Source organism: Pseudophryne corroboree, chromosome 8 (assembly GCF_028390025.1).
Source record: "Pseudophryne corroboree isolate aPseCor3 chromosome 8, aPseCor3.hap2, whole genome shotgun sequence".
Taxonomy (NCBI): Eukaryota; Metazoa; Chordata; class Amphibia; order Anura; family Myobatrachidae; genus Pseudophryne; species Pseudophryne corroboree.
Window position 1 is genome coordinate 110,255,628 of NC_086451.1, and position 27,432 is coordinate 110,283,059.

At 45.5% G+C, this 27,432-nt stretch overlaps 1 protein-coding gene across 4 annotated transcripts in view; it reads left to right on the forward strand.

Annotated features, from left to right (window-relative positions):
• The window catches only part of NEK6 (NIMA related kinase 6), a 283,568-nt gene extending 256,702 nt beyond the window's left edge, over positions 1 to 26,866 (forward strand). For all 4 annotated transcript variants that reach the window (XM_063936856.1, XM_063936854.1, XM_063936857.1 and 1 more), the window contains one exon: positions 25,573 to 26,866. In XM_063936856.1, the coding sequence (XP_063792926.1) occupies positions 25,573 to 25,683 (111 nt within the window). In that variant the 3' untranslated portion in view covers positions 25,684 to 26,866. The remainder of the gene's footprint in view (positions 1 to 25,572) is intronic.
• Positions 26,867 to 27,432: the final 566 nt, after the last annotated feature.

Here is a 27,432-nt window from a genome sequence, read left to right on the forward strand (position 1 = left end):
ACTTGTAGAACTTTGCAAAAGTGTTTGAACCCGACCAAGTAGCCGCTCGGCAAAGCTGTAATGCCGAGACCCCTCGGGCAGCCGCCCAAGAAGAGCCCACCTTCCTAGTGGAATGGGCCTTAACCGATTTAGGCAGCGTCAATCCAGCCGCAGAATGAGCCTGCTGAATCGTGTTACAGATCCAGCGAGCAAGTCTGCTTTGAAGCAGGCGCCCCAAGCTTGTTGGAAGCATACAGGATAAACAAAGATTCTGTTTTCCTGACCCTAGCCGTTCTGGCTACATAAACCTTCAAAGCCCTGACCACATCAAGTAACTCGGAATCCTCCAAGTCATTAGTAGCCACAGGCACCACAATAGGTTGGTTTATATGAAAGGATGAAACCACTTTCGGCAGAAATTGTGGGCGGGTCCGAAATTCTGCTCTATCCGCATGGAAAACCAGATAGGGGCTTTTATGTGACAAAGCCGCCAATTCTGACACACGCCTAGCCGAAGCCAAGGCTAGTAGCATGACCACCTTCCACGTGAGATATTTCAATTCCACCGTTTTGAGTGGTTCAAACCAGTGTGATTTCAGGAAACTCAACACCACGTTAAGATCCCAAGGTGCCACTGGAGGCACAAAAGGGGGCTGAATATGCAGCACTCCCTTTACAAACGTCTGAACTTCAGGTAGAGAAGCCAGTTCTTTTTGAAAGAAAATGGATAGGGCCGAAATCTGGACCTTAATGGAACCCAACTTTAGGCCCAAAGTCACTCCTGACTGTAGGAAGTGAAAGAAACGGCCCAGCTGGAATTCCTCCATAGGGGCATTCCTGGCCTCACACCAAGCAACATTTTCGCCATATACGGTGATAATGTTGAGCCGTCACGTCCTTCCTAGCCTTTATCAGCGTAGGAATAACCTCATCCGGAATGCCTTTTTCTGCTAGGATCCGGCGTTCAACCGCCATGCCGTCAAACGCAGCCGCGGTAAGTCATGGAACGGACAGGGCCCCTGTTGCAACAAGTCCTGTCTTAGAGGCAGAGGCCACGGGTCCTCTGTGAGCATTTCTTGCAGATCTGGATACCAAGTCCTTCTTGGCCAATCCGGAACAATGAGTATTGTTCTCACTCCTCTTTTTCTTATGATTCTCAGCACCTTGGGTATGAGAGGAAGAGGAGGAAATACATAGACCGACTGGAACACCCACGGTGTCACCAGTGCGTCCACAGCTATCGCCTGAGGGTCTCTTGACCTGGCGCAATACCTCTGTAGCTTTTTGTTGAGGCGGGATGCCATGTCCACCTGTGGCAGTTCCCACCGACTTGCAATTTGCGTGAAGACTTCTTGATGAAGTCCCCACTCTCCCGGGTGGAGGTCGTGCCTGCTGAGGAAGTCTGCTTCCCAGTTGTCCACTCCCGGAATGAACACTGCTGACAGTGCGCTTACGTGATTCTCCGCCCAGCGAAGAATTCTGGTGGCTTCCACCATCGCCACCCTGCTCCTTGTGCCACCTTGTCGGTTTACATGAGCCACAGCGGTGATGTTGTCTGACTGAATCAGAACCGGTTGGTCGCGAAGCAGGGTCTCCGCTTGACGTAGGGCGCTGTATATGGCCCTTAGTTCCAGGATGTTGATGTGAAGGCAAGTCTCCTGACTTTACCACAGACCTTGGAAATTTCTTCCCTGTGTGACTGCCCCCCACCCTCGGAGGCTTGCATCCGTGGTCGACCCAGTCCTGAATGCCGAATCTGCGGCCCTCGAGAAGGTGAGCACTCTGCAGCCACCACAGGAGAGACACCTTGGCCCTGGGGGATAGGGTGATTAACCGATGCATCTGAAGATGTGATCCGGACCATTTGTCCAGTAAGTCCCATTGAAAGGTCCTCGCACGGAACCTGCCGAAGGGAATGGTCTCGTATGATGCCACCATCTTTCCCAGGACTCGAGTGCAGTGATGCACCGACACCTGTTTTGGTTTTAATAGGTTTCTGACCAGTGTCATGAGTTCCTGAGCCTTCTCCATCGGGAGATAAACCCTTTTCTGGTCTGTGTCCAGAATCATGCCCAGGAAAGGCAGACGAGTCGTAGGAATCAACTGCGACTTTGGAATATTTAGAATCCAGCCGTGTTGTCGTAACACTTCCAGAGAGCGTGCTACGCTGATCAGCAACTGCTCTCTTGATCTCTCTTTTATGAGGAGATCGTCCAAGTATGGGATAATTGTGACCTCTTGCTTCCGCAGGAGAACCATCATTTCCGCCATTACCTTGGTAAATATTCTCGGTGCCGTGGAGAGACCAAACGGCAACGTCTGAAATTGGTAATGACAATCCTGTACCACAAATCTGAGGTACGCCTGATGAGGTGGATAAATGGGGACATGAAGGTATGCATCTTTTATGTCCAGAGACACCATAAAATCCCCCCCTTCCAGGCTTGCGATGACCGCTCTGAGCGATTCCATCTTGAACTTGAACCGTTTCAGGTATATGTTCAGGGATTTTAAATTCAATATGGGTCGGACCGAACCGTCCGGTTTCGGTACTACAAACATGGTCGAATAATAACCCCTTCCTTGTTGAAGGAGGGGAACCTTGACCACCACCTGTTGAAGATACAATTTGTGAATTGCAGTTAACACTATTTCCCTCTCGAGGGGGGAAGCTGGCAGGGCCGATTTGAGGTATTGGTAAGGGGGCATCTCTTCGAATTCCAGCTTGTATCCCTGAGACACAATATCTATTGCCCAGGGATCCAACTGGGAGTGAACCCACTTGTGGCTGAAATTTCGGAGACACGCCCCCACCGGGCCTAGCTCCGCCTGTGGAGCCCCAGCGTCATGCGGTGGATTTAGTGGAAGCCGGGGAGGACTTCTGTTCCTGGGAACTAGCTGTGTTGTGCAGCTTCTTTCCTCTGCCCTTGCCCCTGGCAAGAAAGGACGCACCTCGGACTTTCTTGCCTTTCTGTGATCGAAAGGACTGCATTTGGTAATACGGTGCTTTCTTAGGTTGTGAGGAAACATATGGCAAAAAATTTGACTTTCCAGCAGTAGCTGTGGAGACCAGGTCCGAGAGACCCTCCCCAAACAATTCCTCACCTTGTAAGGTAAAACCTCCATGTGCCTTTTTGAGTCGGCATCACCTGTCCATTGCCGAGTCCACAGGACCCTTCTGGCAGAAATCGACATAGCATTTATTCTAGAACCCAGTAGACTAATGTCTCTTTGAGCATCTCTCATATATAGGACAGCGTATTTTATAGGCCCCAGGGTCATTAATATAGTATCCTTGTCTAAGGTATCAAGTTCCTCAGACAGGGTGTCCGTCCATGCTGCTACAGCACTACACACCCAGGCCGACGCGATCGCTGGCCTCAGTAAGGTACCTGAATGTGTATAAATGGACTTCAGGGTACCCTCTTGCTTTCTATCCGCAGCATCTTTAAGGGTAGCCATATCCTGTGACGGCAGGGCTACCTTCTTGGATAAGCGTGTTAAAGCTTTGTCCACCCTAGGGGAGGATTCCCAGCGTAACCTGTCCGTTGGCGGGAAAGGATACGCCATAAGCATCCGTTTGGAAATCTGCAGTTTTTTATCTGGAGATTCCCAAGCCTTTTCACATAACTCGTGTGGAGGGGGAAAGGTCACCACCTGCCTTTTTTCCCCATACATATGAACCCTCTTGTCAGGGACTGGGGTTTCCTCTGTGATGTGCAACACATCCTTAATTGCTATAATCATATAACGGATGGATTTAGCCAATTTAGGCTGTAACTTTGCATCATCGTAATTGACACTGGAGTCGGAATCCATGTCGGTATCTGTGTCAACAATTTGGGATAGTGGGCGCTTCTGAGACCCTGACGGCCTCTGCGACAAGGCTTTTATGCACGGAATTAACATCATCATTTAAAACCTTCCACATATCCATCCAATCAGGTGTCGGCGCCGTCGGCGGAGACACCACATTCATTTGCTCCCGCTCTGTTTCCACATAGCCTTCCTCGTCAAACATGTCGACACAAGCGTACCGACACACAGGGAATGCTCTTTTTGAAGACCGTTCCCCACAAGGCCCTTTAGAGAGACAGAGAGAGAGTATGCCAGCACACACCCCAGCGCTATATAACCCAGGAATAACACAGTAACTTAATGTTAACCCAATAGCCGCTGTTTATATTGATTTTTGCGCCTAATTATGTGCCCCCCCTCTCTTTTCACCCTCTTCTACCGTGTATCTGCAGGGGAGAGCCTGGGGAGCTTCCTCTCAGCGGAGCTGTGGAGAAAAAATGGCGCTGGTGAGTGCTGAGGAAGAAGCCCCGCCCCCTCAGAGGCGGGCTTCTGTCCCGCTTCAATGTACAATTTTTGGCGGGGGCTCATACATATATACAGTGCCCAACTGTGTATATGCTAAACTGTTGCCAAAGAGGTCCCAATTGCTGCCCAGGGCGCCCCCCCCCCCCTGCGCCCTGCACCCTTACAGTGACCGGAGTATGTAAGGTGTGTGTGGGAGCAATGGCGCACAGCTGCAGTGCTGTGCGCTACCTCAGTGAAGACTGGAGTCTTCTGCCGCCGATTTCGAAGTCTTCTTGCTTCTTATGCTCACCCGGCTTCTGTCTTCCGGCTCTGCGAGGGGGACGGCGGCGCGGCTCTGGGATCGGACGACGAGGGTGAGATCCTGTTTACGATCCCTCTGGAGCTAATGGTGTCCAGTAGCCTAAGAAGCAGGACCTATCTTCAGAGAGTAGGGCTGCTTCTCTCCCCTCTGTCCCACGATGCAGGGAGTCTGTTGCCAGCAGAGCTCCCTGAAAATAAAAACCTAACAAAATACTTTCTTACAGCAAGCTCAGGAGAGCTCACTGAACAGCACCCAGCTCGTCCGGGCACAGATTCAAACTGGGGTCTGGAGGAGGGACATAGAGGGAGGAGCCAGAGCACACCAGAATATAATTTTTTTCTTAAAGTGCCCATGTCTCCTGCGGAGCCAGTCTATTCCCCATGGTCCTTACGGAGTCCCCAGCATCCACTAGGACGTTAGAGAAAATATCCAGATCTTTGATTATCCCCCGTAGCAACATCAAATCCATAATCTTCAAATGCAAAGAACTTTGTACCACAACAAACACGCCAATAGAGGGCAGGCCACCAAAACTCGCAGACCGGGCAAGGAGGGCACAGAGATGAAAGGTAACCCTGAAGGAGCTGCAGAGTTCCACAGCAGAGACTGGTGTATCTGCACATGTGACCACAGTAAGCCCTACAGTTAATAGAGCTGGGCTTTACGGAAGAGAGGCCAGAAAAAAGCCATTACTTAGTGTTAAAAATAAGAAGGCACGTTTTGAGTTTGCCAAAAGGCATGTGGACGACTCCCCAAATGTGTGGAGGAAGGTGCTCTGGTCCGATGAGACTAAAATTTAACTTTTTGGCCACCAAGGAAAACGCTATGTCTGACGCAAACACAACACATCCCATCACCCCAAGTCACCATCCCCACAGTGAAACGTGGTGGCAGCATCATGCTGTGGGGATGTTTTTCTGGAGCAGGGACTGGGAAACTGTTACGAGTTGAGGGAAAGATGGATTGTGCTAAATACAGGGATATTCTTGAGCAAAACCTGTTTCAGTCTGCCTGTGATTTGAGACTGGGACGGAGGTTCACCTTCCAGCAGGACAATGACCTGAAGCATACTGCTAAAGCAACACTCGAGTGGTTTAAGGGGAAACATTTAAATGTGTTGGAATGGTCTAGTCTAAGGCCAGATCTCAATCCAATTGAGAATCTGTGGTCAGTGGTAAGCTCATAGAGACTTATCCAAAGCTACTTCCAGCTGTAAATGGCGCAAAAAGTGGCTCTACAAAGTACTGACTTTAGAGGGGTGAATAGTTATGCACGCTGAAGTTTTGTTATTTCGACCTATTTGTTGTTTGCTTTACAATAAAAAATAAATAAAATCTTGAAAGTTGTAGCCATATTCTGTGAATGAAATGATGCAAACCTTCAAACAATACATTTTAATTCCAGGTTGTGAGGCAACAAAACATGAAAAATGCAAAGGGGGTAAAAACTTTAGCAAAGGCACTGTGTGTGTGTGTGTGTGTATGTGTGTGTGTGTGTGTGTGTGTGTGTGTGTGTGTATATATATATATATATATATATCTTTAAATGCCCCTTTCCTCAATATTGAACTGAGTCAGCATGTCGTCCTGGTTGCAGCTTTATCGAACTTAATAAAGATCATTGATGAGGGACTGAACCACGTGCCCTTCGGATGTCCCCTTTCAACGCCAGGCTGCTTTGGCAGCCTTTTATAAGCCAACAACACATTCCACAGTAATTGATAGGGTTATTGAATGTCACCGAAACCTGTCCACATAAACTCTGCCCACCATTCATCTCTCTGTTCACTGTGTTCTAAACCTCTGAGCTGCGAATCAATATCCCAATCAATTATCAAACTATTGCTATCATGTGGCTCTGTGGATGATGTTTGTCCTGTAACAGACACCAACAATCCAGGGAAATATTATGTGTCTCCGCTTGTGTTTTTCAAGCTCACAGTGAATACTTTCGATTGATCATGTTTGGATGTTGATTTTTTTTTTCCCCCTCATCTCTATGCATCCCCATGAGACAGCCGAGCCGAGCAGTGCGTTACTGATCAGCTCAGTCATTCCCCAGAGCCCTGATCCCGTGCAACCTCATAAAGATCCTGACTAAAGCGGCTTCTTTACTCCTGCCTCACTCCCCCCAGTAATTCTGTTCTCATGCACACCGATCATGTTCATTATGTGTAATAAAATATTAAACGCTGCCAGTGTAGATACCAGGGTATACCAGAATTAAATGGCTCTTTTAGCTGCGCAATCACTGACTGGTCATTTACTGGGCCCCTTTCTTGAGAAATGAAATAATAAAAGGCAGTGATGTGGGGAATAAAATATATAATTGTATGAGATGCTCGGTTCCGTCTCCCCACGCGCTCCTTACTGGCGTTCCAAACATTTTGTTTTTATAGTCTTTGTTACAAACTAAATATGAACAAGAATATTTTCACAGATGCTACAAAATGAATATTAGTATCACTGGAGGATGCTGGGGATTTTGGTCACATACAGACCCCATGTTGCGACCACCGGTTTGTCATATGTGCAGTTGGCTGGCCTTTGTGGCCATTTGTACCCTTAAGGACATAGACGGCGGGATGTAATGGAGTTAGTCATATATAAGGCAAAACCATGCCTTGTAAGTGATTACCCCTTTAAAAATAAACGTCTCAGATCAGCCAGCATCCCCTATCTCCTGCCATTTTGTAATCCATTACATCTCGCCGACACACTTCCACAATGGCGTCAGACATATATAGCAAATGCAAAAGTATTTTTGCTTAAATGTTTTTTATTTTGGAGGATTAAAGTCCCTTTAAAGTAGATCTTGCTATAGCCTAAAACCATGTGTTTTTTTTCCGTGGCTCACACAAAAGCTAGTAAGTATCGCTTTTTTTTTTTTTTTAAACAGCAGCGCCTTCTGAATCTCTCTTTGAGATTTTGATGATTGTGTTTGGTCTTAGGACCACCTCTGCTGCCCTTTTCCTTGAGATCAGCATTGTTCTTGGGTTTTAATTGGATTGTGGAATTTCTTGCATAAATTAATTAATTGACCAATCTTATATCAAGATCAGTATAAAACCCCCCTGACACTTTTTCTACTAGGAAGACGTGAATAGGAGCAATTACTTATGTTTTCTAATAGTCTGGAGCCTGTCCTTTAATGCCTTCAGTTTTACTGCAGGTGGCGGAACTCTGGTGATATTACGTCTGTGTACAGAGTAGAATTATAATCTTATACCCTTGATTGATGATATCGCTAACCTATTGATACTAAGGGGGTATTTATCAAAACTAGAAAATAACGATAAAGTACTAGTCCACTTCTACATTGCATTTTACAGGTTTTGTTTGAAGCTGATTGGTTGGTACTTTATCTCTCTCCAAGCTTTGACAGTTCTCCCCCCCCCCCCCCCTCCTCCTCCCAGGATGCACTGGGCTCGTCCATATAATTCCACCCACCAGTTTCCAAAGCATTTAGGCAGGAGCATTATGTAGGACCCTATTCAAGCTAGAAGAACACACATGCACACCCTTCCACGCAAGAGGGAAGAGGTTAGAGAGTATAAAAATTCTCAAATCAGGTGCGTCAGGGTGGGATCCCTGTGGACATAAGAACTTACCGTTGATAACGATATTTCTCCTACCATAACATATATTTGTCCGTCTGGGTCCACAGGATAACATTGGGATTTCCCAAAGCAAATTTTTAGTGGTGGGGACGCTTCTGATTGGACAGGAGAACCTTTCGCCCACATTCAGCGTCATGAGAGGCAAAGGTATCCAAGGCATAATGTCTAATGAATGTGTTAATGGAAGACCATGTGGCTGCCTTACATATCTGTTCTGCTGAAGCACCATTTTGTGCTGCCCATGAAGGACCTACCTTACGTGTAGAGTGAGCAGAGACATTAGCCAGAACAGGGAGATCAGCTTGAGAGTATGCTTCTGAAATCGTCATTCGAAGCCATCTTGCTAGCATCTGTTGAGTAGTAGGCCATCCCCTCTTGTGAAATCCGTAGACAATGAAGAGAAAATCTGTCTTTCTGATGGCACTGGTACGATCTACGTAGATTCTTAACGCCCGGACTACGTCCAGCGACACTTCTCCCGCAGAAAGTCCCGATACCTGAAAAGCCGGGATTACAATTTCTTCATTAAGGTGAAACATCGATACCACCTTTGGAAGATAACCAGAATTAGTTCTAAGAACTGCTTTATCTGGATAAAAATTCAGAAAAGGAGAATTACACGATAGTGCTCCTAAATCAGATACTCTTCTAGCTGATGCCATAGCCAGTAGGAAGAGTACTTTAGCTGTTAACCATTTAAGATCCACTTTTTTTAAGGGGTTCAAACGGAGCCCCTTGAAGGGCTTTGAGAACCAGACTTAGATCCCATGGCACTGCAGGAGGAACAAAAGGTGGTTGAATGCGCAGCATTCCCTAGAAAAAAGTACGCACATCCTGAAAAGTAGCAATTTTCTTTTGAAACCATACAGTGAATGCCTAAACTTGAACTCTCAAGGAAGCCACATTCAAACGCTTATCCATTCGTGCCTGAAGGAAATCTAAGATTCTGGATACTTTGAAAGATTTTGGATCCATATTTCTTTCACTGCACCAATGAATATAGGTTTGCCATATTCGGTGATAAACGCAAGCAGAGGAAGGTTTCCTTGCTCTAAGCATTGTTTGAATTACCTGTTGTGAAAAACCCTTGACTTGAGGACAGAGGTTTCAACAGCCACGCCGTCAAAGACTCCTGCAGAACATTGCACTCAAATAACTGCTGGTAATTCCAGCTTCTACACTCCTGCAGAACATTGCACTCAAATAACTGCTGGTGAATATATACTTGTCTAGGTTTATTGAAAATGAGAGCTGCAGATTATCACTACTGATTGCACTGAAAGACTAACTGGCAAATTTGGTGTTAAGAATGATAGCATTGCTATAGGCATAAGGCATCTGCTTTTATATTAGATTGCTTATGCACATGATGGGTTGATATTGATAAATTAGAATGTTATCTCTTGAGTATAGGCATGAGGGCATGACTGTTAAATCTCGGTTGGATTGTTAGCTTGTTTTCTTAAAACTGTGTTTTATTACTGTCCATTGCTGGGGGAGGGTTCAGTGGAGTTTGGGTGTAATCAGTGTATTCACATGCTTGGCCCATTACTTAAAGAGCATCAGAAAGGCTTGGCCCACAAGCCTACGGCCTATTAATTCAAAGGACATTATTTAAAGGATAACTACAAGTTTAAACATAATTTCGACGTTACACCGACGGGAAACAGAAGGACAACAATCTATCCACAATCTGAACCACTAAAGGACAGCTTTCAAACATATGCGAGTCCAATTCCTCTACACATCAAACTACTCCAGCCTGAGTAACCCATACTTATAACTTAAATCTTTGATAGGAACGCAACAAGACCTTTACACTTCATCCGCAACTACTCAAATTTATGTCTATAGCTTACCAAAAACATCTGAATTCTCAACTGTACCAATATTATCTGTCTTTTTACACTATGAAAAGACATCCCCAAACTGCTCACTACAGCTCTCTGTTATGCAAACTCATGTATGTTTTTTCATGTAATGATTGGCTTGTAATTGGCATTGCATGTGTGGGGAAGTTGCACAGTGAAACCTAGTTTATTATTTCATGTTCTCTGGTGTTTACCACCTTTGATCATTTGACCATTGTGGTCAGGTGTACTATATCTTTACATTTAGTGAGGTGTAGTCATGGTGTAAAGAACACAGTGTGATTCCTGATTAGTTAAAAAAAATTAAAAAATTAAAAAATACCAAACACTGAGCAACATCCCCAAACAGGTAATTTCAACTTTAAACTTGTCATTTATTTTGTACGGTCTGGACATGGCTACTAATAACAAATGCAGACAAAATTCTTAAATCTATGAGTGCAAATGCTAGGAGCTTGGGAGACAAAATTCCAGAACTAATTGCGATAATGACAAGGGATAACCTGGATTTTGTTGCAATTACAGAGTCATGGTGCAATGAGAATCATGACTGGGACATAGCTATACCAGGATACAATTTATTTAGGAAGGATAGAATAGGAGGAGGGGTAGCAATGTATGTGAAAAAAAGCATAAATGCTACTTTAATACAAAATATTGAAGACAAAACTGAGGCCCTTTGGGTCACTATAGAAACCGGGGAGAAGGATATTATTCGCATTAGGGTGATCTATAGACCACCAGGCCAGGGGCAGGATTTGGACAGAAACCTATTATTGGCCATCACTAAAATGGCTTTAAAGGGAGAAGTCATAATCATGGGAGACTTTAATTTACCTGATGTAAATTGGGAGGGGTCTTTTGCAAGTTCAGCTACAAGTGGCAAATTTCAACATTCCTTACAGGGAGCATCTCTCAAGCAATTGGGGAGGGAGCCCACTCGCAAAGACTCAATATTAGATTTAATTCTTACAAATGGTGATAGGATATCCAACATATATGTGGGTGAGCACCTGGGATCCAGTGATCATCAAGCAGTATAGTTTAGTATAAAGACAGGATCCAACTCCTCGCACACAAAAATAAAGGTGTTGGATTTTAGTAATGCTGACTTTGCAAAAATGGGGAGATGTTTAAGTGATTCATTGGTGGACTGGAGGAACTTGGAAGGAGTGCAGGAGAGGTGGGAAAAACTGAAAAGTGCAACAGACCTTTGTATCAAAAGGGTTAGGAAAAACAACAGGAAAAGAAAGCCAGTGTGGTTCACAAAAGACATAGCAACTAGTGTGAAAGCAAAAAAGATGGCTTTTAGGAAATACAAACACTCAAAATAATAACGACAAAGAGATGTATCTTGACAAACGGAAGGATGCTAAGAAAGTGATCAGACGTGCAAAGGCAGAAGCTGAGGATAAAATGGCCCAGTCAGTAGATAAAGGGGGCAAAACTTTTTTTTTTAAGTATATAAGTGAAAGGAGAAAATCAAGTGGGGGAATAATAAGATTTAAGACAGAGAGTGAGCATTTGGTGGAGGGAGACAAGGCAATAGCAGATCACCTAAATAATTATTTTTGCTCAGTATTTACTACAGAGGAAGGGATGGGGCCACAGTTAAGTTGCAAGGACATTCATAAAAATAAGGCAGATGAAAGTACATTTACAGAGGAGAACATCCTAACAGAACTTTCAAATCTAAAAGTGGATAAATCAATGGGACCAGATGGGATACACCCAAGGATACTGAAAGAGCTAAAAGATGTGCTGGTTACACCTTTAACAGAATTATTTAACCAGTCACTAAATACAGGTGCTATTCCAGAGGACTGGAAAAGAGCAAATGTAGTTCCACTGCACAAAAGTGGAAGCAAGCAAGAAGCAAGTAACTACAGACCAGTAAGCCTTACATCAGTAGTAGGGAAAGTAATGGAAAAACTATTAAAAGAAAGTTGTGGAATATCTTAAATCAAACAACTTACAGGATCCAAAACAGCATGGATTTACTGGTGGGAGATCATGCCAAACAAATCTTATTGACTTTTTTGACTCTGTGACGAAAATAATAGATCAAGGGGGAGCTGTAGATGTAGCATATCTAGATTTTAGTAAGGCATTTGACACTATCCCACATCGCAGACTGCTAAATAAACTTGAAAGCGTGGGGGTGGATTATAAAACGGTTAAATGGATAAGAACCTGGTTGCAGGATAGGAAACAGACAGTTGTAGTGAATGGAGTTCAATCTATGGAGGGAAATGTTAGTGGAGTACCCCAGGGATCTGTACTTGGTCCAGTTCTCTTTAATATCTTTGTTGGTGACATTGCAGATGGTATTGAAGGGAAGGTATGCCTTTTTGCAGATGATACAAAGATATGCAACAGGGTAGACACACCGGGAGGGGTAAAACAAATGATTGATGACCTAGGTAGGCTTGAGAAATGGTCAAAATTGTGGCAACTACAGTTTAATGCTAAAAAATGCAAAATCATGCACTTGGGTCTCAAAAACCCAAAGGCTAAATATAGTATCAAGGGTACTAAAATAGAAACTACTGAGGAGGAAAGGGATTTAGGAGTCACTATTACAAGTGAATTGAAGGCAGGAAAGCAATGCTACAAAGCAATGATGAAGGCAAGTCAGATGCTTGGTTGCATAGGGAGAGGAATCAGTAGCAGGAAAAAAGAAGTGATAATGCCACTGTGTAGGTCATTGGTGTGTCCCCATCTGGAATACTGTGTCCAGTTCTGGAGACCATATCTCCAGAAAGATATAAGTACATTAGAGAGTGTACAAAGAAGGGCAACTAAAATGGTGCATGGCCTAAATCACAAAACATACCTGGAAAGGCTGAAAGATCTTAACATGTATAGTTTGGAGGAGAGAAGGGAAAGGGGGGACATGATAGAAACTTTCAAATATATCAAGGGTCTTAACACAGTTCAGGAGGGAAACATTCTTCAAAGGAAGAGAAGTATTAGAACTCGAGGACATACACTGAGTCTGGAGGGGGGGGGGGGGAGGTTCAGGGGAAATTTAAGGAAAAATTACTTCACAGAAAGGGTAGTGGATAAGTGGAATAGCCTCCCATCAGAGGTGGTAGAGGCTAAGACTGTAGAGCAAGTTAAACATGCTTGGGATAGGCATATGAATATCCTTACAAAGAATTAAGGTTCAAAAAGGGTTGAGATTGCCTAAAGGATAAAAAAAAAAGGGGCAGACTAGATGGGCCAAGTGGTTCTTATCTGCCGCCAAATTCTATGTTTCTATGTTAAAGAGAGCCGATCCAGATGCCTGTGACAACAGGGACCCTGCATTAGTAGATCTGGACGTTGAGGGAGCAGAATTGGTGCATCTATCGACATCCTCTGCAGATCTATGTACCAGTGCCTTCTGGGCGATGCCGGAGCTATTAGAATTACGGCACCCTTTGCTTGCTTTATTTTCCTCACCACCCTGGGTAGCAGGGATATTGGAGGAAATAGATACGCCAGATGAAAGTCCCATTTCACTGACAGTGTGTCCACCAGGATCGCTCGCTCCGGGGTCTTTTGTTCTTGAACCGTATGTCGGAACTTTGTGGTTCAGACGGGACGCCATGAGGTCTATCTCTGGCAACCCCCACTTGTCTACTAGCGTCTGAAATACTTCTGGGTGTAGAGCCCATCCTGTTTCTTGAATGGTATGCCGACTGAGAAAGTCCGCTTCCCAGTTTAGGACTCCTGGAACGAACACTGCAGGCAGTGCTGGAAGATGGAGTTCTGCCCACTTTCGTATGTGACTTACCTCCTTCATTGCTCCTTGGCTGCGAGCTTCTCCGTGATGGTTGAGGTACGCTACTGCCGTTGCATTGTCTGAGCGGATCTGGACTGGTTTTCCTTGCAGAATGTCCTTTGCCTGAATCTGTGCCCTGTATATGGCTTGTAGTTCCAACAAATTTATTGGCAGGCAACTTTCCTCTTTGGTCCATTGTCTCTGGAACCATAGTTTTCCAGACACTGCTCCCCAGCCCTGAAGACTGGCATCCATTGTCAGGATCTCCCAATCTGATATCCAAAAGGGTCTCCCCTTGTCTAGATGGATTGTCTGTAACCACCAGGCTAACGACCTCTTTACTTTTACTGGAAGTACCATCATTTGTTTCTTTATTGTCTGATGTACTCCATTCCATCTGGTTAGAATCAGATGTTGCAAAGGTCTTGAGTGGAAGTGTGCATATTCCACCATGTCGAATGTTGACACCATCATTCCCATCACTCACATTGCTGTGTGAACTGATATTGTTTGACTATGCAACAATTCCAGAGTTATTAATTGCACCTTGGATATTTTTTCCACAGGTAAAATTATTTTCTGCAAACCTGAATCCAATACAGCCCCCAAGTGAATCATCCGTTGTGACGGAATCAGAGACGACTTTGCCCAATTTATGAGCCATCCATGCTTCTGTAGACAAGTTATTGTCTGTTGGAGATGGCTCAAGAGCAGTTCCTGGCATTGTGCCAGGATTAAAAGATCAAGGTATGGAAAAATCCTTATCCCCTGCTTGCGGAGATAAGCTGCCATAACCACCATGATCTTGGTAAATACTCTGGGGGGCTGTGGCCAACCCAAAGGGTAAGGCCTGGAACTGAAAATGTTGCTGGAGGATAGCGAACCTGAGGTAACCCTGATGAGACAAGGCTATCGGCACATGCAGGTTAGCATCTTGTATATCCAGAGATACCATGTAATCCCCTGGTTCCATGGTCAAAATTATGGAACGTAATGCTTCCATATGGAATCTTGGTACCCAAATGTATTTGTTTAACATTTTGAGATTGAGGATGGGTCGAAACGACCCATTTGGCTTCTGGACCAAAAATAGGTTGGAGTAAAACCCCTTCCCCCGTTGTTCCGGACGTACTGGGACAATTACTCCTCACTGAAGCAGTTTGTGAACTTTTTCTTGCAGTGCCCTGGCCCTCGTCTCTATGTGAGACGGGCTGGTACAAAAAAACCTTCGAGGAAGCTGCTTTTTGAATGGGAAAACATAACCCCGAGATACCACTTCTTGCACCCAAGCGTCTGTTGTCGACCGCTGCCATATGCGTGCAAACTGAAGAAGACGGCCCCTACCTTTGAGTCCCCCAAGTGGAGGCCTGCACCCTCAGGCTGGTGGTTTCTGTTCTGGTTTGGAGGTTGGCCCTCTAGTTGCCCACTGCTTCCTTGTTTTATTGTGCTGGGTTTGCGTAAACTCATTTTTACCTTTTGTTTTACCCTGCCACTGAAATGGCCTAAATCCTGAGGGCTTAGGAGTATAACTGGTAGGAAATTTAACCTTCTTGGATTCAGTTTCTGATTCCAGAATTTCCGTCAATTCCTTACCAGAGAGAATGTTCCCAACAAAAGGCAAAGCTTCCAGAACTTTTTTAGATTCTGAATCCGCTTTCCATGTACGTAGCCAAATTGCTCTGCGAGCAGCTACCGTTAAGGCTGATGCTTTGGAAGCAATCGTACCCATATCCATTGCTGCTTCTTCTAGAAATAGCGCAGCCTGTTTCATATGAGCTATATGAGACTCCTACTCCCTAGTAGGTGCTAAAAGCCCATTCTCTAATTCTTCAGCCCATTCAACTACCGCATTTGCCATCCAGGCTGAGGCCATAGCAGGCCTTATGACTGCCCCTGACAGAGAAAAAATGTTTTTAAAAAAACCATCCACTCGTCTGTCTGTGACATCATTTAATGATGTTGATGGCAAGGGTAAAATAAGATTTTACTTACCGGTAAATCTATTTCTCGTACTCCGTAGAGGATGCTGAGACTCCGTAAGGACCATGGGGAATAGACGGGCTCCGCAGGAGATGGGGCACTTTAAGAAAGCTTTGGATTCTGGGTGTGCACTGGCTCCTCCCTCTATGCCCCTCCTCCAGACCTCAGTTAGGGAAACTGTGCCCAGAGGAGATGGACAGTACGAGGAAGGATTTTTGTAAATCTAAGGGCGAGATTCATACCAGCCACACTGTATAACTTAAGATAAACTTACCCAGTTAACAGTATGAACAACAACATAGCCACGGTATCACCGAAAACTATAGCATAACCCTTATGTAAGCAATAACTATATACAAGTCATGCAGAAGAAGTCCGCACTTGGGACGGGCGCCCAGCATCCTCTACGGACTACGAGAAATAGATTTACCGGTAAGTAAACTCTTATTTTCTCTAACGTCCTTGAGGATGCTGGGACTCCGTAAGGACCATGGGGATTATACCAAAGCTCCCAAACGGGCGGGAGAGTGCGGATGACTCTGCAGCACCGATTGAGCAAACACAAGGTCCTCCTCAGCCAGGGTATCAAACTTATAGAACTTTGCAAAGGTGTTTGTCCCCGACAAAGTAGCTGCTTGGCACAACTGTAATGCCGAGACCCCTCGGGCAGCCGCCCAAGAAGAGCCCACCTTCCTAGTAGAATGGGCCTTAACCAATTTCGGTAACGGCAATCCTGCCGTAGAATGCGCCTGCTGAATCGTGTTACAGATCCAGCGAGCAATAGTCTGCGTTGAAGCAGGGGCGCATAGAGAACAAACAAAGCTTCAGTCTTCCTGATCCGAGCCGTTCTGGTCACATAAATCTTCAAAGCCCTGACTACATCCAGGGACTCGGAATCGTCCAAGTCCCTTGTAGCCACAGGCACGACAATAGGTTGGTTCACATGAAAAGATGAGACCACTTTTGGAAGAAAATGAGGACGAGTCCTCAACTCTACACTATCAACGTGAAAAACCAAGTATGGGCTTTTATGCGATAAAGCCGCCAATTCTGAAACACGCCAATAACATGACCACTTTCCACGTGAGGTATTTCAACTCCACAGTTTTAAGTGGTTCAAACCAAGGTGACTTGAGGAAACGTAACACCACGTTAAGATCCCAAGGTGCCACCGGAGGCACAAAGGGAGGCTGAATATACAGCACCCCCTTCACAAAAGTCTGTACCTCAGGAAGAGAGGCTAATTTTCTTTGAAAGAAAATGGATAAGGCCGAAATCTGGACCTTTATGGACCCTAATTTTAGGCCCAAGGTCACTCCTGTTTGAAGGAAGTGAAGTAGACGGCCCAAATGGAACTCCTCCGTAGGAGCAGCGCTGGCCTCACACCAAGAAACATATTTCCGCCATATACAGTGATAATGTTTCAACGTCACGTCTTTCCTAGCCTTGATCAGGGTAGGAATGACTTCCTCCGGAATTCCTTTTTCCGCTAGGATCCGGCGTTCAACCGCTATGCCGTCAAACGCAGCCGTGGTAAGTCTTGGAACAGACAGGGCTCCTGCTGCAGCAGGTCCTGCCTTAGAGGAAGAGGCCACAGATCTTCTGTGAGCAACTCTTGCAGCTCCGGATACCAAGTCCTCCGTGGCCAATCTGGAACAATGAGGATTGTTCTGACCCTGCTTATTCTTACAATTTTCAACACCTTTGGTATGAGAGGAAGAGGAGGAAACACATAGACCGATCTGAACACCCAAGGTGTCACCAGAGCGTCTACCGCTACCGCCTGAGGGTCCCTAGACCTGGCGCAATACCGCTTTAGCTTTTTGTTGAGACATGACGCCATCATGTCTATTTGAGGCAGGCCCCACCGATCCGCGATCTGTGCAAAGACTTCTTGATGAAGTCCCCACTCCCCCGGATGCAGGTCGTGCCTGCTGAGGAAGTCCGCCTCCCAGTTGTCCACCCCCGGGATGAACACAGCTGACAGCGCGCTTACATGGCCTTCCGCCCAGCGTAGAATCCTGGTCGCTTCTGCCATGGCCACTCTGCTCCTTGTTCCGCCTTGGCGGTTTATATGAGCCACTGTCGTGACATTGACTGAATCAGAACCGGTCTTCTCCGAAGTAAGTTCTCCGCTTGACGCAGGGCGTTGTATATGGCCCTCAACTTCAGGACGTTGATGTGGAGACAAGTCTCCAGGCTTGACCAGAGACCTTGGAAATTTCTTCCCAGTGCCACTGCTCCCCAGCCTCGGAGGTTTGCGTCCGTGGTCACCAGGACCCAGTCCTGAATGCCGAACCTGCGACCCTCTAGAAGGTGAGCACTGTACAGCCACCACAGGAGAGATACCCTGGTCCTGGTGATCCTTTGATGCATTTGTAAATGGGACCCAGACCACTTGTCCAAAAGGTCCCATTGAAAAGTCCTCGCATGGAATCTGCCGAAAGGGATGGCCTCGTATGAAGCCACCATCTTCCCCAGGACCCGCGTGCACTGATGCACTGAAACCTTCTTTGGTTTCAATAGGTTCCTGACCATGGTCATGAGTTCCTGAACCTTTTTGATCGGAAGAAAAACCTTTTTCTGGTCTGTGTCTAGGATCAGGCCCAGAAAGGTCAGATGCGTTGTAGGAACTAGCTGGGACTTCGGTATATTGAGAATCCAGCCGTGTAGCTGCAACGTCTTCATGGACAGAGACACGCTGTCCAGCAACTTCTCCCAAGATCTCGCCTTTATTAGGAGATCGTCCAAGTATGGGACAATTGTGACCCCCTGCCTGCGCAGGAGCACCATCATTTCCGCCATTACCTTGGTGAAAACCCTTAGGGCCGTGGAAAGCCCAAACGGCAACGTCTGAAATTGGTAGTGACAGTCCTGCACTGCAAATCTCAAGAACGCCTGATTGGGGGGGGGGGGGGGGGGGGGGAATATTGGAACATGAAGGTTAGCATCCTTTATGTCCAGGGACACCATCCAATCCCCCCCTTCAGGCTGGTGATGACCGCCCGGAGTGATTCCATTTTGAACTTGAACCTTTTCAAGTACCAGTTCAGAGATTTCAGGTTTAAAATGGGCCTGACCGAACCATCCGGTTTCGGGACCACAAACAGGGTTGAATAATATCCCTCTCCTTGCTGGAGATGAGGAACTGTGACAATCACCTGTTGAACATACCATTTTTGGATTGCTACCAACACTGACTCCCTCTCTGACGGGGAAGTCGGCAGAGCCGATTTGAAAAACCGGCGAGGAGGCAAGTCTTCGAATTCTAGCCTGTATTCCTGAGCAACAATCTCTACTGCCCAGGGATCCACCTGCGATTGAACCCAGACGTGGCTGAAAAACCGAATATGAGCCCCCACCAGATCTGCCTCCCCCCGGGAAGCCCCAGCGTCATGCGGTGGACTTTGCAGATGCAGTGGAGGACTTCTGCTTTTGGGAACTAGCTGTGTGCAGCTTCTTTCCCCTGCCTTTTCCTCTGGTAACAAAGGACGATCCCCGCACCTTATTTTTTTATTGGAACGAAAGGACTGCATTTGATAATGAGGTGCCTTCTTAGTATGCTGCGGGGGGACATAAGGCAAGAAATTCGACTTACCAGCCATAGCCGTAGAGACAAGGTCCGAGAGGCCGTCTCCAAACAACTCCTCCCCCTTGTACGGCAAGGACTCCATGTGCCGCTTAGAATCGGCATCTCCCGTCCACTGCCGGGTCCACAGGAGTCGCCTAGCAGAAATACACATAGCATTTATTCTGGAGTTTAATAAACAAATGTCTCTCTGAGCATCTCTCATATACAAGGCAGCATCTCTGATATGCTCTATGGTCATTTGAATGGCATCCCTATCTAAGGTGTCAATCTCCGCAGATAAGGAATCTGCCCATGCCACAACCGCACTACAAACCCAGGCCGACGCCATAGCCGGTCTAGCAATAGTACCAGAGTGAGTGTAAATCTGCTTCAAGGTAATTTCCTGCCTGCGATCAGCCGGTTCCTTGAGGGAAGCCGTATCCTGAGAAGGCAGTGCCACCTTTTTGGATAAGCGTGTCAGCGCCTTGTCCACCTTTGGTGAAGATTCCCAGCGTATCCTATCAGTTTGTGGAAAAGGATACGCCATAAGAATCCTTTTGGGAACTTGTGGTCTCATATCTGGAGAGTCCCAAGCCTTTTCGCACAATTCACTTAATTCAAATGATGATGGAAAAGTGACTTCAGGCTTTTTCTCTTTATACATGTGTACCCTCGTGTCAGGGATAGGGGGTTCCTCAGTAATATGCAAAACCTCTTTAATGGCCATAATCATGTACCGAATACCTTTTGCCACCTTCGGCTGTAATTTTGCATCTTCATAGTCGACACTAGAGTCAGAATCTGTGTCATCGATCTGGGATATGGTGCGCTTCTGAGACCCCAACGGGCCTGGCGCCACAGGGACAGGCATGGACTGGGTACCTGACTGATCCCTAGCTTCTGCCTTGTCTAACCTTCTATGCAATAGATTGACATTTGCATTCAAGACATTCAGCATATCCACCCATTCCGGTGTCGGCGTTGCCGACGGCGACCTGACATTCAAACACTCCCCCTCCACAGTAAGCGAGCCTTCCTTGTCAAACATGTCGACACACACACTTCACACACACAGGGAACCCCTTTTCTGAAGACAGTATCCCTGTCAAGGCCCTTTGGAGAGACAGAGAGAGAGAGTATGCCAGCACACACCCCAGCGCAATAACCCTGGAGACCAACACAAAATGTTTTTCCCCAGCAGCGCTGTGTAATATGTAAACCGCCAATTATGTGCGCCCCCCCCTCTTTTAAGCACCCTTTCACCGTGTGTAAGCAGGGGAGAGTCCGGGGAGCTTCCTCTCAGCAGTGCTGTGGAGAGAAAATGGCGCTGGTGAGTGCTGAGGGAGAAGCCCCGCCCCCTCGGCGGCGGGCTTCTGTGCCGCTCAAATTTAGTAAAATATGGCGGGGGCTCTTTTATATACATGTACAGAGCCCACCTGTACATGTATATAGTCTTTTTGCCATGCAGAGGTTTATATTGCTGCCCAGGGCGCCCCCCCCCCTGCACCCTTACAGTGACCGGAGTGTGTGAGGTGTATGGGAGCTGCAGTGCTGTGTGTTACCTCAGTGAAGCTGAAGGCTTCTGCCGCCTGAGACGTCTTTTGACTTCTGTACTTCTGGCTCTGTGAGGAGAACGGCGGCGCGGCTCCGGTGGTGGACGCCCAGTAAGAACCTGCGTTCACCCCCTCTGGAGCTAATGGTGTCCAGTAGCCGAGGAAGCAGAGCCTATCTTAGACAAGAAGGTCTGCTCCTCTCTCTTCAGTCCCTTGATGCAGGGAGCCTGTTGCCAGCAGTGCTCCCTGTGAAAAAGTAGTAAAAGGTAGAAAGAAAAATCCAAAACAAAAATGCTTTCAGGCAGAGAACTCTTGAGAGCTCTCTGCAGTGCACCCATCTTGCTCTGGGCACAGTGTAAAACTGAGGTCTGGAGGAGGGGCATAGAGGGAGGAGCCAGTGCACACCCAGAATCCAAAGCTTTCTTAAAGTGCCCTATCTCCTGCGGAGCCCGTCTATTCACCATGGTCCTTACGGAGTCCCAGGATCCTCAAGGACGTTAGAGAAAATAGATTTTCACACAAGTCGAATGACATGCGCATCTACTTTATGAGGTACTTCTTTTTAAACAGTCCCCAGTTGGAAAAGGGTAGTACGAATCCCATTTCCTTGGAATTCTATATTTCGTATTGGGCGTAGCCCAAGGTTCCTCCATAATTTCCGTCAGTTCTTCTGACCCTGGAAACTCAACCTCTTACTGTTTTAGGACGTTTAAACACAGGTGCTTTAGTTTTAACTACTGGCTCAACTGAATCGTCTAGAGACAGAATAGCCTTCATTGCTCCAATTATTATCTTCTGAGCTGAAACACTTTGTTCTTCATAAGGTGAAGTAGAGTATATGGAGTCATCATCTGTTGTATCATCCTGTTCATTAGATTATATATTTACCCTTGGTTTATCAGCTTGTTGACTTGTAGAAGCTGTAGGGACTATACCATAGGATGGGAGCTGCATGTATGGGTTCATCGTGTACCCTATTCCTGCGGCTGGAGCTGCAGGGGCCAACCTGTCAGCTATACTAGATAGTCTGTGCAAATATGGCCCAAGGTGGATCTATTTGTTGTTGAACAGGGATCGGCCTTGCAGTCTGCTGAAATGAAAAACAATTTGCACACAACCCATTATTTCCCAAAGATTGAGTTGTTAACCCTACCTTGCAGGATAAACATGTTTTGAGTGTTGGTGTTACTGCTGTAACCTCGTCACCTTTGCCGCTCTTAGACATGATAAATCATCAACTCTTCCACAGTACTACACAATCTGTGACTGAAAACACTTTATATTGCATAAAAAGTGATATCAATCCGACCCCAACCTAAGCACCAGCATTGAGGTTCAGAAAAAACACTGACAAACATAAAGTCAGCAATCACACTAGTAGTCAGCCACATGATATTATTAGTCATATGCGCATATTTTCAACTACAACACATTTCAAGTATGTAGGCATACATTTACTGTTCTCTGTATTATACAGTTATTTTATTGTATTCAGACGCAATTGCGGAGAAAGCCACAGCATTGTACAAAACTCATATGCAATAGGCACTAAACTTAACTTTTCATACTAACACAGTAGATAGAAATTTAGTGCTGTATAACCTTTACTCTGTAGAGCGGGATACAGGGAGACTCACCCCACTTCCAGGATCGATCAATATGTTAACAAACCGCTAAGTGGATCCAGACGCTACTAGTGTACACTACCGCTCCGTATTTTTAATGGAGACAGATGCTCAGTGAACGTTTAGTGTATGCAGACACTCATGTCTGCGATCCAGTCTCTTAGCGGTAACTTTAGTGTATACAGACGCAGCGGTCCATGTTGCGACCGAGTCCCCTCATGGTAGCGTCTGAGACGGAAGTGAGGTAAACGGTTCATGGCGGGAGACACACGGTAACTGGTCATGAACTGGGGGGAGGGGCGATCAGGAGAGCGTCTGACTCCCCACTGCTGACATCAACCCTAGGGATCGCGGCCTCAAACATATCCTGGCGCCTTATGATCCCTAAAGCCTAGCGCTAGCGCACCCGTGGTGGTGCGCCAGCTGTTTTTTAGTCTCCTCCCAAATCAGTGCGGCTGTGTCCGTATTCCCCCTCTAAGCGGAACCGATGCCTTACCAGGCTGTGGCCGGAGCACAGGAAGAAGGTAACGTCTGCTGGACCTGCTAGTAACATCCGACACAGACGCCCGTCGAGACAGCACTTGTACCGTGGGTAAGCGTTGTTGCGACCCAGCGGAGAGTTGTTGGAGCGACTCTTTCCAATATGCGTGTAAGACACGGTTAGGAAAGATCACTAAAAAAATAGTAAGACTATAAAAATAAATCAAATTTAAAGCTTAGGGCTGCCAAACACAGCAGCCCTGTGACTGTGGTCCGACTCCTGCCGCACCAAACAAAAAACTTATTTGACTGAGTCGGTGGGCGTGATTATATGGATGAGCCCGGTGCATCCTGGGAGGCCACAAAGCTTGTGATCGATTTGGTGCCAATCCGCTGACGCTCCAGCATATCCCACTGTTATCCTGTGGATAACCTGTGGACCCAGCCGGAGAAACCCCCCCCCCCCCTTACTAGAAATGTAATTTATGCACACTATAAAACTGGTACAAAAAGAAAACCCCCAACATAAAAACAGGATTTGGCAATGCCCTTGTTCCCAGAAACCATCTTTCTGCATACAATATGAATTGTTCCCATTTATACCCCTTTTCCATCTGAGTACCGGGTCCGATCCAGGATATTTAACCCGGCTACAACCCATGTCAGCCCCAACGTTTCCACTGCACTTCAACATGGGTTATTCCGGGTCAGATCTGTTTCCACTTAACCCGGGTAAGCTCTGTAAAAGATATTGATGTTACTCGGGTCTGAAAACACGGTTAATGACCGTTTCCACCGCACAATGACCAGGGTCATTACCGTGTTCCACCGAGGTAGGATTCCAGGGTCACTCAACCCGTGTTGAGCCGTTTCCACTTACTAAAAAACCTGTGTTGATGCGCGCCCCTGTGCAAAAACACGGGTAAATTTAGCTAGTGGAAAAGGGGTATTAGTGGGAGAGCCTGCTTTAGGCCGTGTGCCTTTCCGGCTCCCAGCAGGTTTACAATGGGGAGGGGAGGGGGGGGGGGGGGGGGGGGGTTCATTTTACAAAATTTGCAAGTTTTATATTCTGTATCAATATTCATTTTGAAGTCATTAAAACATTGTGCGACTTGAGGTAATGCACAGCACTAGTACAAATGTAATTTTGAAATGACAAGGGAAATTATGCCATTAAAGCTATACCATACGGAAGGTCAACAGGCAGTAGATTGTAATGTTAGTTACAGCATTTTACTCATGTTTGCAGTTATAATGCTAACACTACTTTAAATAACACTACAACAGTGTAGTTTTGGACTGTCTACAGAGTGGATCCCAATCTCTGTCATCAAGGAGGACTAATGGGATAGGTTTTAAATGTATCCATGGTTGGCCACAGGTGACTTAATTTTATTACATCAGTCAATGTGATTTAACCATCTCTGCTGAGCCATGGATATACTAAAATGGAGGACAAGGGGGGTAATTCAGAGTTGATCGCAGCAGCAAATTTGTTGACACTGGTTAAAAAACCATGTGCACTGCAGGTGGGGCAGATATAACATTTGCAGAGTTAGATTTGGGTGTGTTATATTGTTTCTGTGCAGGGTAAATACTGGCTGCTTTATTTTTACACTGCAATTTAGATTTCAGTTTGCACACACCCCACCCAAATCTAACTCTCTCTGCACATGTTACATCTGCCCCCCTTGCAGTGCACATGGTTTTGCACAACTGCTAACAAATTTGCTGCTGCGATCAACTCTGAATTAGGGCCAAGGCCAGAACGTGGGACCCTAAATTTACACTCACCATGCTTCAAGCTTGATGGCTCGCCGCAACGTTACTAAAGAGAATAGATGATGACATGGATAGTCCACACGACCTTGCTCCTCCCCCTGACATCAAAGGTCCTTTAGCCCACTAGGATCTCGCATCTACCACAGCATTAATGACAACTTAGTAACTTCAGTTGATTTTTAATATATATATATATATATTATTTAATTTGATGCAGTGGCTGATCACTAGCTCATCAGATTATTAGCGCCACCAAATTCTAAAGCTGGATACACACATTTGACGGGACGATAGAATGTAACAATGTGGTGCATTGCAATACACGCTACACTATGAGTCTTCAATCTGCAGCCGTTGTGGAAGTACACATCCCAGCATGCCCTGCCAGTTTTGCTGTTAAGGCATGCTGGGACCTATGCACTACACAATCCACTGAACAACAGCGCTATGTGTCGTTACATGCAACTACACTACGTCAGCTGTGGAATTGTCCCAATAGACGTGCAGTACATCCAGTGAGACAATTCAGTTATCAGTGTCAGGACAATATATTGTACAGCGTGTACCCTCAGCAAGTTTGTTATAAAAATCAGTAACAAAATATGTTAAGGCTGAAACATTTTTCAGTTCACTCAACATGTAGATTCAACCTAGAAATATAATGTATTATCGTCTTTCTAAAAGCTGAATTACCCAGATCTTTTTCTTCTCTCCTGTAGTTACGAGAATTGGTTGGCATGTGCATTTACCCAGATCCAGACCAAAGGCCGGATATTGGCTACGTCCATCAGATAGCAAAACAGATGCACGTGTGGACGTCCAGCACATGAAATTAATAGGGGCCACCCTATCAAGGAAGACCCTATCTCTCAGCCTTACTTGAATACTTCTTCCAAGAAGCAGAGGCCCCAGGAGTTTCAGCAAGAGCAGAGTCTTTTCCACGCTGTGGCCTAGGCTCTACAAGGATTTGTAGGCCAGGTTTCAGGTGACACTTCCAGGAGACAACACATTGTTAACGGATTGTAGATGTAACATTGCAGATATAAATCCTATGTAAGGAGTTGTGTGATTTAGGTTAGGACAGAATGAAATTGGTGTATTCAAGGAATCACCAAATTGTAATTTTAATGTGAACATTGAAATAATTCCTCCAGTGAACTTGTTGTAGGGTTTCTACAAACCTTTTCTAGATTGTGTAGTTTAAGAAGCCGATCTGCAGCAGATCCCTGCCAGCAACGGGCTTACCTGCTTTTCGTATAAATCTTTTATTTCTGCAAAATATTCAGTGAATAACGTTAGCTGTAAATTCAACGTGTTTGTGAATTTTAAAAAGAAGAAAAGCTTTTTATATATTTGTTTTCTCTTGTGGAAAAAAAAATCCCACACGAGAGGAGATTGCTTATCTAACGATCGTGTCATTATTGATTTTCCATTGCATACCGGTGCACTGTGTCTAGATGCCACAATAGCTCTGACCGCTTTTTTTTTTTTTAGGTAACTTTTGTTTATTGCTCAGAAACTTTTGATGGTTATTTGTCAAATTTCAGTATGATACCAATAAAAGCAGTGTTAACCCTGCCGTAGGCACTCCAGTATGAGACAAGAGCGGAAAAAAAAAAATATATATATATATATATATATATATACACACTTTGACTGACTTAACTGTGAATGGATCTTTTGGAAATGTGAATGCACAATGTTCTGCAGTTTGAAGGAATCCCTCACATGTTTGATACTGTGCTAAGACGTCCCCGAACAAGGACACTTTTATACTACCAAGCAGTTAGTGAACGACAGTGCCCAGCGGACTTCATCAGCCAGCAGAGAATCATAGGTTACTTACCCTGTTGCAGAACACAGGACGCCATACTGGAAGGCTGCTCTAGAGGCTTGTAAAGACTTGCTGTTACAATATCTGCTCCAATGTTATAACATATGGCTTTCTCTAGAAGTTATTTTGTGGTTGAAAAAACAACTAAAAAAAACTTTGCTAATAAACTAAATTCCTTATTTGTATTTTTTCTAACCTGGACGGATTGACGACCCAGAAACTTAAGAGCTATTATATGGAGACACATACATTTGGTCAGGTGTTCTTTTCAGGCTTACCTTTGTTTTGCTAAGGAAAGTAACAAATCCCTTAGTTTACACATTAAAAAGAAACAGGAGATATTTACGGGATAAAGGGGTCTTCAACATCACTTCAGTAATGGCGGGAGAAGCAATGTTTCAGGTGTCCATAAGATATGGTGCTTTCTAGGGACACACTCTGCTGGGCCAGTCCATCACAATGTAATGCTGCAGTTTTGGTTGACTATCCCGTTAGCACAGAAAATAACAATACTTGGTAAAACAACTCTGCAGTCCAAGCAAGAACTTCCAAATCAGCACAGATTTGCCAGCAAACTGTTTTGGTTGATGGCACTTAACAGGACTGGCATGGCAAGGTAAGTTTCATTTATAGCTGCTGAATGAGCCACTTTTTGTACCAATGGTTTGGTATTCTCATTAGGTAATAACACTGCTTTCAAACTCAACCCTTTAAAATAGATAAATAATCTCCATTCTTCAGGTTT